Source organism: Zerene cesonia, chromosome Z, assembly GCF_012273895.1.
Source record: "Zerene cesonia ecotype Mississippi chromosome Z, Zerene_cesonia_1.1, whole genome shotgun sequence".
NCBI lineage: Eukaryota > Metazoa > Arthropoda > Insecta > Lepidoptera > Pieridae > Zerene > Zerene cesonia.
The window spans coordinates 7,176,531-7,188,724 of NC_052122.1; the positions used below are offsets into that span (position 1 = coordinate 7,176,531).

The 12,194-nt window shown below is 33.6% G+C and overlaps 1 protein-coding gene across 8 annotated transcripts in view; it reads right to left on the bottom strand.

Moving 5' to 3' along the window:
* Nucleotides 1-12,194, bottom strand: part of LOC119835415 (protein phosphatase 1 regulatory subunit 12A) — a 39,875-nt gene that overhangs the window by 17,556 nt on the left and 10,125 nt on the right. For 3 of the 8 annotated variants that reach the window (XM_038360194.1, XM_038360193.1, XM_038360196.1), the window contains exons 2-12: nucleotides 11,599-11,729; nucleotides 9,405-9,523; nucleotides 9,053-9,201; nucleotides 7,642-7,797; nucleotides 7,000-7,189; nucleotides 6,610-6,777; nucleotides 5,552-5,630; nucleotides 4,645-4,803; nucleotides 3,856-3,972; nucleotides 3,248-3,346; nucleotides 2,056-2,272 (exon numbers count right to left, since the gene is read on the bottom strand). In XM_038360194.1, the coding sequence (XP_038216122.1) occupies nucleotides 2,056-2,272; nucleotides 3,248-3,346; nucleotides 3,856-3,972; nucleotides 4,645-4,803; nucleotides 5,552-5,630; nucleotides 6,610-6,777; nucleotides 7,000-7,189; nucleotides 7,642-7,797; nucleotides 9,053-9,201; nucleotides 9,405-9,523; nucleotides 11,599-11,729 (1,584 nt within the window). The remainder of the gene's footprint in view (nucleotides 1-2,055; nucleotides 2,273-3,247; nucleotides 3,347-3,855; nucleotides 3,973-4,644; nucleotides 4,804-5,551; nucleotides 5,631-6,609; nucleotides 6,778-6,999; nucleotides 7,190-7,641; nucleotides 7,798-9,052; nucleotides 9,202-9,404; nucleotides 9,524-11,598; nucleotides 11,730-12,194) is intronic. The other 5 variants (XM_038360198.1, XM_038360197.1, XM_038360195.1 and 2 more) reach the window with 5 other exon arrangements.

Consider the following 12,194-nt stretch of genomic DNA (forward strand, 5'->3'; position numbering starts at 1 on the left):
TTACCAATAATAAGAAAACGGCATAACCATAAGAAAGACCACATACATCTTAAATGTTAGGAGGAAAAGATTTCGAAAAAACTTATTACCGTGAAAGTATACCATTTTGAAATTTTTATCACTAACGGAATTTTCCCATTATCTATGTCATGTCATCATGTCCATCTTGCTCAACTTGTTTGACGACGATTTAGCTCAAAAACTATAGGTACTAGAAATATAAATATCTAGTTCTCATAGAATAGCTAAGTAAAATTATTTAAAAATAAAATAAACAAGTATAAATATGAAGTAGGTATGATATATATATTTAATTTCTTTGCATCTTATTCATAATGTGGGGTTACCTGACCTCTAATATTGTATTAGTGAAGCAACTAAACGTTTGTTGATAGTAATTAAAATGTCACGACAATAGAGTCTATATGTCACCGTTAGATTGTAAAGATCGTTAGATTACAATCTATCTAGCGAGATTGTAAACTATCGATAGATTGTGAACCGTATCATTATGATTGCAATTTGACTTATTATTCTTCTACCGAAGTGAAACCGTTAAATTACTATCTGCCCCGCGTCAAATTGTCAACTGTCTGCAAGTTCTTCCTGATTGGTTGGTCTCATTGTTATTTAATGAGATTACTTAAGTTCACAAGCATCAAAATATTAAAACACGAACGATTCATGTAATTTAGGTTATGTTGCGAAACAAACACTAATTCGTTATTTGTCATTCAAACTGCTTTTCTTGGTTTATTCACAGATAATTTTTTAGGTTCACAACAGTTTTATATATGGAAGTTATTCGAAAGATATAAGTTATTTTCAAAATAAAATCAATTTATAATCACGAAAATATAGTTGTTTACATTCGACAACTAACGAAATAACAAACAAATATGTGGTGTGGCCGGGGTGACGGGGGCACATACCGTTCAACCAATCAGAGCGAGAGTTGCATTCCGTCCTACGCCGGTTCACAATTTGATCGCTTCCCATCGATAGATTACAATCATACAAAAAATGATGCGTTAAATTGCAATCATAATACGGTTCACAATCTATCGATGTTTACAATCTTACGGTGACATATATAAAACAAACATTATACAAAGTTACGAGTAATAATAGTATAGTAATTCTAGGAGGTAGGAGGAAGTCATGTTTCGCTTGTAGTGTCAATCAGTAAATTACTTATTTTAAATAAGGCATTTCGGAAACATCTAACTTTTTAAACCTGTGTCCTGCTTATGGGTATGTTATTTCATAAAAATCGGTTCGTACCGAAAAAATAAGGACTTGAAAATTCGTATGAAATGTCGTACGACGTACACGTATTTACAGAAATCGTAAATGGAATTAAGATCTAAATGATGATGTATATGGAGAATCAAAAGGGACATGTAGACTATTTTCGTAGGAAATTTAAGAGTATCAATGAAAATCTAAAATAAAAATATAATTAATTTCTAACGTGGTCCAGTTATCAGCGATATATATGCTAACTGCAACCTGTCTGGAAAAAATTGCTAAATTTTTACACAAAAAATGAATTATTATGCAATGCGACAGATTAACACAAATGTTATAGACATATGTAAATTATGTACATGTCAATACAAATAGGTAATAAAAACAAGTGATTGTTCGACGGGGTCTGTAAATAGGACAGAACTAATGTTACTCTCATTTACTATTGTATTTGCACAAAAAAAAAAATCTTATCAAAACTGTGTTTAGAGCACAGATTACAAAATACTGTTACATGTGGTTAAAAATGACTATAGTTAAGATACCTACTTAGCTTCTTTATTTCGTGTAGTATATTACAGTAAGTTGCAATAAAAGGTGATAACATCGTTAAATTTTATACTATTTTCCAAAAAACCACTACGCTATATGGCAAACTTGAATAAATATAATAAACATATAGGCCTGATATAAATCTTATCCTAATTTCATATATCAAGCGGAGTATGTAAGCTAGATGCCTCAGGATCTACGCATCACTTTATTTACAATACCACTTTATTTAAAAAAAAAGCATATACGCACTGTACTATTCTCAACTGGACTATCGTCGGTCTTCTTCAAGCCGGTGGGCGGAGCTTCCGTCGTTCCGTTATTCGTTTTCTTCTTCACCAGCTGTTCGGCGGACTTGATCTCATCGAGCGTTACCCCTTGGGTCGACCTCCTAGTTTCGCGTACGCGCTTTGCGTGCGCCTTCCTTTGCGTCTCGCTCTCTTCATCGCGTACGGGTGGCACGAACGACCTATTGGTGTACACTTGTTAGTGTGCGTGCGTGTGTACAATAGATTATAATATTAAAACAAATATTACGTGGTTGTATAACACGTATAGCTAGATGAAAAGCCAAAATAAAAATTTGAACATCCGTCGCAACGAGGGTGTTCAAGCGAATTACGTGACCGGAGTGGCTTTAGCAATTATATTTGAACAAATAGTTTTCAGCGGGAAATTTCTAGTATTGAACGTTGCAATTGCTCTATACAGGGTGGTTTTACAGCTTTTTTTTTAAATGATGCGAATAAAATATTAACATAGCACCTTCAGTTATTTAAAATACAAAAAAATACTATATTCATGCATTTTGCATAATATTATAAACGCATAAATATCGCGAAAAACGAGTATTATAAATAAAATTAAATAACTAATTAAGTAACATGCAATATAAATAACAATAGATCTATGACTACTCTAAACATGCAAATAATGTTAATCATATAACTTAAAATAAACAATAATAATAAAGATCTACGCAGCAAAACAAATGTCCGAGCACAAAATCAAATGAAGCTCTATAATATCTAAATAAATAAATTTCACACAAAAATTATGCGCTGCTTGAACAAAAGACGATGTAAATCACACAATTCGATAGAATTAGTCTTAGTGTGCTTCGTAACAATTACAGAAATACAGTAATGGACTTAAAGAGGTAAAAACTTCTTCTTTAAATAGAACACCATATGTTTTTTATTTGATTCTACTTATTTTTTTTTACACATACAATCGAAAATAGAATCTCCTGATTTAATTTTTTGGAAATCGATTAAAATGTCTTCAACCCGTTGGAGCTATGCCTACACATAAGCCAACGCTAAAGTTAGACAACGTTATATGCGTATGCGCCTTTAGTACTGAGTGCATACAAAGACAAACAAGAAAAATATGAAAGCATCTTGTGTTCAAGCAGCCGTTATTACTACTAGAGCTTGAGTACTTGAAGAAATTCTTGAAAATGTTCCCAGGCGACAGTTTGGTGGGCGTCGCAGAGCTTGGTGTTGAATTGCTACTGTTCGACTCTACGCTTTCCGAACCGCTGCCATATACATAAATATACTCCATTAAATTTACACTTACAATATGCAAAATAGTTCTATTGTATACCTACATAATATGTATTCATATTATAAATGTATATAGGTACCTACACCGATGAGATCACGTTACGAAATTTGTGAATTATTAATTTATATTGACAATTTTGAGTCGACAGGACTTCAGGATTCATTTACATAAAAATATAAATTATATAATCTCAATACATTTACATATAATAAATACTTCAATCGACAATGTCTGAAAATAAATATTATTCCAACATATTAAACTGCCCATACTTAACTTCTCTAAAAAAACTCAAATATAATACGCTATATAATTAATCTCCTAAACATTTTAAAATTTATTTTTATGAAGTCATATGTAACTAAACGACCACCTCACGACTACATAACTACTCATATTTTCTCTATATATTGACGAGATATTTACAATAGTATATTTACTGCATCTATAATAAAAATTATATTAAAAATTCGTGCGTACCTTCTAACAGTGGTCTGTGTGGTAGTTGTAGTGTTTGTACTGTTTGCATTCGAGCTCGTGCTAGACGGTGTACTCCATGTGTTTGACTCCCTTTCTCTCCTTTCATTTGCAGTTACCCTATACACACAAAATATGTAATAAATTTATTAATAATAAAAATTAATTAAAACGAATTATCTTACAAAATCATATATATTACAAATTATAAAATTCACTATCACTAAATACGACACACAACATGTCTATAAAAAAAGCTTGAGTAGCACGAAAATAAATGTGGCATTAGAAAGTGATTTCGGTGGCGAATATGAATATGCATTATGCACGTTAATAAAAATTAATTTATGGAAATATAAGAATAGCAACACACGGTAAACTTTATTTTTTATCACCAAAAATACAACTTAGAATTTTTTTTTTCGTTCATAAAAGCTTTACTATATAGTTAAAGTTTACTGTATGTGAACCCTGTGTTTTGATTTTTGACTACAAATTTTAACATCATTCAACTTAAACTGTAATTATAGGAATTTTAAACAATTCTACGAATAAAAAGTGTGCATTAAAAAAAATTATTTCAATATCCATCTACAACGGATTCAAAAAGCACAAAGAAAAAAAAAATTGCGTTCCAAATTCGTTCATTTCAAAAACAGAACACTCCCGCATGAACCAATCACAATATAAATCGATAGCCCTCGAATTTCAAAATATTGAAAATGGAACACCGCGTCAGCCGATACTAGCAATTTAAAATTTGCAGTCATGAGCAATGATAAGCCGCGGCACCTTGTGTGAACGTCGTCGTTAGTCTCTGTCGCATTGTTAGTCTCCTGGCCCTTTTTCCTCAGTTCGAGCGCGGCCAGCGTGGACTGAGGCAGCGGTGGTATAGAGGGGCACGACGAGGCCTTTATGCGCGCCGTCACGTCGCGGTAGCGCTGGTAGAAACTGTTCACACAGACACACCATGCGCACGTTATTGTGGGGGCGATTTGATGTGCGGAATGAACCTTGACATGTGGACTTGTTTTTTTTCTAATTTTACGAGGGTTTTGTGGCGAAAAACACGTATTTGTGAAATAAAAGGAATTTCATTAGTCGTATCTTCAACATTATTTTATGAAATGCATTGGAATATGCAATTCGTCCAAAGTTTTTCTTTTTAACGATTTTCTGTTTGTTACCTTTGTGATATACAATGCTATAATAATTCTTAGGTACAAATTAAAACGTTGATATGTAATATGTATGTACCTAGATTGTTTTAGATTTTTTCTTCTAATAAATGTTGATGGATATATTTAACCGTTACGAATTTTGAGGTACTGACGACTGAATTCACAGGTATAAATGCTCTTAAAAATCCTATGAATCGATTTGTAAACTCATTAAATTTATGGCTTAAAAATGCTTGCTCGTTAACAATTTATTATAAATGTATTATTAACACCTGTACTGACATTTTGTGAATATTAATAACTGTTACAGCAGTTATATGATTAAAATTTTAAAATTTAGTTAATCTGTATTAGTTTGATTATATAGCGTTAATAAAAATATCAGTACAGAGTACTTTATTTACAAGAGAATGATTTTGAACATCGACAAACGCATGCCAAAAGAATGTGCTTTCTATACACTTATTATTCAGCAAATAAAAAATACGAAAATTGTGTAAACACTGAATCTCACTTACGTCTTATCGTTTTCAAAGCTGTGCGTCCTTCGCAGTATTGTATCGTTATCCACATTATTATTGGTCTGCTTATTTTCACCTGGAAAGAATTATTATTTTATCACTATATGAAGAACATTCCAATAGATCTCTAGCGAAATACAATGCCATGTGATGTCAAATAAAGATCGCGGCTTTTCTAGGACCATATTGTATGAATCGGTATCAGTCAGGTAAAAGTAGCATGATAATCATACACATATAGCATAAACTATTGGATTATGGCATGGGTGAAGTGAAAACTATATTGTTACATATATGTTTACCAAGACAGTGCAGTTCAATTCATTTAAGAAAATTGTTCTATATTTTTTCAATTAAATAAATTATATTATTTAATATAATTAACCATTTTTTGACATGGCCATATTATACCAATTGCTTTAAAAGGAAAATTTAATCCAAGTTTTTATATTTTTATTAGAATCGACTTGCAAGAAAAAAAATAACAATATATAAATACACTCGTGGCCGATTTCAACACATCACATATTGTCTACTTACAAATTTGTATGACATAATACAACATTTATGGAGCTGAACATTGGTTTACTACTACAGTAGATAGCGCATGGCCGAATGAGTTGTAGTTGCAAGAGGGTGGGCTAGCGAGCTAGGAAGGTATACCAAATAGGTGAAACGTCATCTAGTGGGATAAGGAGAAATACGTGATAGCATATCTCCCGCATCAGTAAACCAATATGTACTTGGTGAGAACTTTACACAAGTATGTGTCCGTACACACGTACAAGTCAATGGGGTACGTGAGCGTGTCCTCCACTCCACTATTCACTATAGCAGTAACTGATCGGTTCGGGGTCGTATAAGTGATTGTCCATGGTTCATTGTACTACAATTCAGCGGGTAGGTGAGCGGTGAGCGGTGAGCGGCGAGCGTACCCAGCGGGACGTCAGATAGGTGAGCGGTGAGCGGTGAGCGGTGAGCGGCGGGGCAGGATATGTGCAGGGTGATACGGGTGTGCGGGTGAAGGGCGTGTCACGTGGGTAAGCGGCACTTACGCGCTTTGTCCTGCAGGCGGTTGCGGAAGGAGGCGGAGCGGCGCCAGGAGGGCGCGTCGTCGTCGGCCGCCGCGTCGCCGCCCGCCGCGCTCTCCGGCGACGGCGCGCGCACCTTCGGCGGTTTGCCCTCCGACACCTTTGTTATTATCTCCGGCGCCGGCGGCTTCTCTGCGTTCCGATGATATATGATGGCACATGAGTCATGATCGAGCCCAATTTCACTAATAATAACAGCGTGGTATCCACCAGCAATATAGCCATTACGGTATAGTACTACACACCGTAGCTTTGCGAAACCGGTGTCGATTAGTAGAACTGGGCGGGTGCGAGGTTACGATGGGCGTGGATGGGGTTGGTTATTGACAACGTGCGAAACGCATTGGTACTGACCGTTGACGATGGTGTCCGGCTGGCCGGTGATCTGCAGCTCGACGCGCTTGACGTCGTGCTTGGGCGGACTTCGTTTACGTTTGTTGTTGTTGTTGTTGTTGTTATTGTTGACGCGGCGTGGCGCCTTGAGCGACGCCTCTGCGAGCCACGACGATATACTGGGATCGACGAGATCCATGCAAGTTTGGCCCTAGATAATATTGAAAATTTAAATTTCATTGAATTGATTGAATGACTATATTATACATACCTAAATATCATCATTTATATTATCAGTTTTGTTTTACCAAATATTGATAACTTTTTTATATATAAAACATATGTAATGTGTGAATCTTTCGTTTTTGAATAACGTAACAATTGTTTTAACAAAAAACTAAACGCCTTTCAAATTGTTAGAACTAGAACAAACTTAAATGGAATCATTGGGAAACACCAAGCTCTCAAAACAAAATTTAATCATCAAAATCGATTACCCCGTAAAGATTTATGTTGGAACAAGAAAAATGCAGTAAAATTGAGCACCTCCTCCTTATAAACTAAGTTGAAAATGGTTTACATGTAATACACATAAATATTAACAGTTTCAAAAAATTAACAATTAATTGCTCATCTCTTTTAGCCACATGTTCAAACACTCACCGAATAGTTCTTCACATTAGGATCAGCGCCAAACTTCAACAGTATCGCAGCAGCATCCTTCTGTCCCCACAACGCAGCTGCATGTAACGGTGTCCAGCCCTCGTAATCGACGGAATCCGGTTCAGCATTGCAATCTTCTAGCAGTGTTTTCGCCACCTTAATTCAACAAAACGTAACACTAATAAAAAAAAAACAATAAGCATCTATGAAATTGATTTATATAAATACAGTTATTTATTTAGTATTTGAATTAAAATTTTGACATGAACCCAAGCCAATAAGTGAAATTCATTCGTTCATTAAATTGTTTGATATTCAGATAGTCTTATTTGTAATTACTATCTTTTTAGTCAAAGCAAATGATAAGCAATCCTGGGCGTTTTCTCCGCATCGTTCCCGTTCTCGTCGTACTTTTATAATAAATATATACATTGCAGAACAGACTGACATTTCTGATGATGATTTACATGGACAGAACTTAAAAAAGGCCTAAAGTTACAGGTATTTTATACATATAAAATTTAGTTTAGTTTAGTTTCACACAAAAATAGTTTTTTCTAACAGTTCATATTATATAAAAAAAAAAAATTTCAAACAAAAAATAGTGACATACAAAAATTATTGCAGTTTTGCAAAGATTTATATATGTGAGCTTAAAGATATAAAATGAACACTAAACATAACTCAACAGGAATAAAACTTTAAATGGTCATAAAACAACGTTAATAAAATGAGCTTTCACACGACCGCCCGCGCAAAAATTATTTATAACGTTTATGGTTTAGCTATTTATAAAAAGACATTAAATCAATTGAAATAATATTCAAATATATATTTTTTGAGTTTGATTACTAAACGATATGAAATTTGCATGTTAAATAATGTTGCAAGGAAAGCATACGAAATCTCTGAGTGCATTCAATTGAAGTATAAAATCACATGTCAGAAAACCTAACTACACGGATGAATATATTGTATGCACCTCATTACATTGTCGATAAACAACAAATGTTCGTTCTCATCCACATTTAGAAAAAATCAATAAATTAGAGTCGGTAACGTCGGGTCTTTATAATATTCTATTCCACATACTACTTCAAAGTCGTTTCTGAATTTAAAATTAAGTCTAATATAATAATTTGTCCAATATTGATTTCCAATTTGCATAGGAGGTAACATTCTTACTCTTTATAAATGCAATTTTCCACTTGAACTTTATATGGAATATATGCGCTGATTCTTTTTCTTTAGATACGCACTTTAAAAAGTATATCGTCGTCTTATTACATTATATACTTGGCAATATCATATCACCAGACACTTTTACGAAAGCGAAGGAATCTAAAATAATGTTCGAATAAAGAAGATTATCATAAATAATGGTAAGTATGTACATATTTTGAAATCTTACATCAACATATCCCTTAGCAGCCGCGACGTGTAGAGGTGTTCCACCAGTCTTGGGATCACGAACCTCTACATAACCATTCGCTGCCCAGTTCTTAGCGTCATTCCTGAGTGTCGTCACTTCGGCACTACGCGACTTCTCACAATCTATGCCTAAAAACATTAAAAACAATGAAGTAAAAATCATTCATGGGTAACCTGTATTTATTAAAAAAAAAATCCTTCTGAATAATACACATTAGGTCTTGTTGTGATTAATATCGACATAAACTAATTTACTGCAGGAATTTCAGTGGAGTTGTAGGAACGAGTTTCAGTTTTATCAGATAGATATGTTCTAATCAAGGTTAAGGTACCTTTCTCATCAATCGCCTTTTGTAGAAGTTCTTCCATTTCATCACTATCAGCGATATCGACAGCCAGCTCGCCGTCATAGTTCACGGCTGCCACATCCGCGCCGTTTTCCAAAAGGTATCTGAAATTGACAAGAGTTACATTTCAATACAAAGTATTTTAATATTTTTAATATGGAAACATAAACAACTGATACTATAAGAGTAGAATAAATTCAATTACTGAGTTTAGTTTGTGGGTCGCCTAAGCTGTCTATGTCATAGCTATGGAATTCCGTCTTATGAGCATTAAATTTTATTCTACAAACTTCGATTATTATCGATCAGAATCGATCTAGTGGCTTGGAACTAAGGGCTGATAAGTGTTAAGCAAAGATCTTCACTGACGAACGAAAACCCTTTTAAAAGCAATTTTTTTTACACACTATTAACATTGTTCTTGTAGTTTTTAACAAAGTACATCCGCTCTCATTTAAGACAACTCCTCTTCAAAACTTCCGCTATATGCTTAACGTCATCCTACTTATATTGTATTGAGGAAAACGAGGGCTGGAGTAAATGCAAGACCCTATCATAGACTCATATAGGATTTTATGTTACAAATCAATACATTCCATCTGAACTAAAAAGAGATTTTACCTTCCTTCCTTAAGAAACATGTGGCAATAGATATTTCATTCTCATATTGAAATAAAGATTTTACCTAGTTTTAGGGTGATGATGTTGCTCGTTGTGGATTTAGATGCCTAGCAATTTACACATTTCTACGATTTCGATAATAATATGTAACAGGTGAATTAAATCACATGAAAATGTCAAGGAACGCAAGCGAAGGGTAAATAATTGTTCCTAAGTTGTTCTAGAAAAAAATTAACCGTCCATAAGATACAAACTAGAATATGTGCATCTTAGATATTATTTTATGTTTTATATTGATACAAACTGTGTTTGAAAATAGACAGAACATTAATAAATCAATACACGAGCCCTGAACGACGGAAGGCATTTTTTAGGAATCCATACTCTTTAACGGTACCAATTGAAACCGTATTACTAAAACTGCTATACATGGTCAGTCTGATACCAGGGAAAAGGCACGGGAACCATCGTAACCGATTCCAACTCGCATTCGGCTGATTTATATTTAGTGGTAACTTAGCAAAGAAACAATATTTTACGAAGGGTCTCAAAATTTTATACTTTTGTTACTAGGTACTTCGTTATTCTTTTTAATTGACTTTATACAATTTTACTCATAATATCTCTTAAGAGATCGAAAGAAATAATCCCCTAAAAGGTACGACTATTCTTCACAAAATATTTAACCACCTTCAAAAAGTAAACATTTAAAATTATTAAATATTTTACGTAGCTACTTCGACTTATATGGGACCAGCTGTTAAATATAATTTTTATCAATTTTCTAATAAATAATTTATCAAATCTGTCGAGGTAAAGTGAGTAAGTGAGTGAGAGAATCGTGAAAAATACATAAAATATAATAAAAAAAGAGATTATAGAGAGTGAGACGACTAAAATGGTTGAGCGAGATTTCAGGTCGAGTCCCGCATCACTTTATTGTTGGATTAAATCGAATTAAATCGTTTATTTTTAAACAAAATAAAAAACACAAATTTGGCTGAATGCTTTAACGACAAGACTATAAAATGTTATTCTTGAGCTCAAATGTAAAAAAAAAACTGTAAAACGGCTAATGTACAGTATTTAAAAATAACTAATAAGGAGGTATTCACAAGGACATGATTAGGAGTACTAAGGGTCAACTGAGTCAGCGTTGTTTACTATGACAGATTATCCACAATGAAATGTCATTAAATTAGAAGTAACAATTTGAGCGACCTCCGATCATGTTTATAATTCATAGAATGTAAAATTCATAGAAATTAGCAATTCCTGTTTCTTGTGATACAGTATAGGTTCAGTAATAACTTCGGTAAGTGAGTTTCAAAAATGAAATTTTTTCATCGCTTATTGCAGCTTAAAAATTTAAAATCATATTCGGGTCAGTGCAGATTTGAATAAATCATTATTTAAGGTGTAATATATTTCTAATAAATATTTTAACATGTGGATATGTTCAAAGTTGTATGAAATCAGATCGATATTGAAAATAATATTCGAAAGTTGCTGTTTACCGTTTATATCAACAAACGCAAAAATAGAAAGAAAGTGTTACCTAGCAATGCTTAGAAAGCCGCAGGATGCGGTAGCGTGCAATGGGGTCCAGCCTTCGTTATCACCACGATTCACATCTGCGCCGTTTTCTACCAAGAACTGCACCATATCAAAGTTGTCGTCGATGCAAGCCTGCAAAAGATTTCATAAAGGTAAATATTCAATGGTTTACATCACTATTTAAAGTCTTTCCGATGATTTATCTTACAGCAGCACCACTAGTGGGCCGACATGCCCTACGTCAGCGCGTTTAACTCATGACCTAATGCATCTATAAATATACAAAAATCGAGGCATGGTAAAAGGTACACGAATCGCGAGGAGAAATTGATATATGTATATATATATGTACAAATTTTCAATTATGTATAGTATCTATATGCATTCTAAAAAATATTTAATTATTTTTGTGTATTACAATTAAGTTAATTAAACATTATTTCGTTCATTCCGTAATCATTTATAAAAAGATAAAAAATACTAACACTAATGCTCTAAAAATCGTGTAAAAGTGCTCACACTTATACTTCGGCCGTTCAGAGAATGCGTTCCTGACACCTGTCAGTTAGTCACGACTAGTGATGGGCACAACATAAC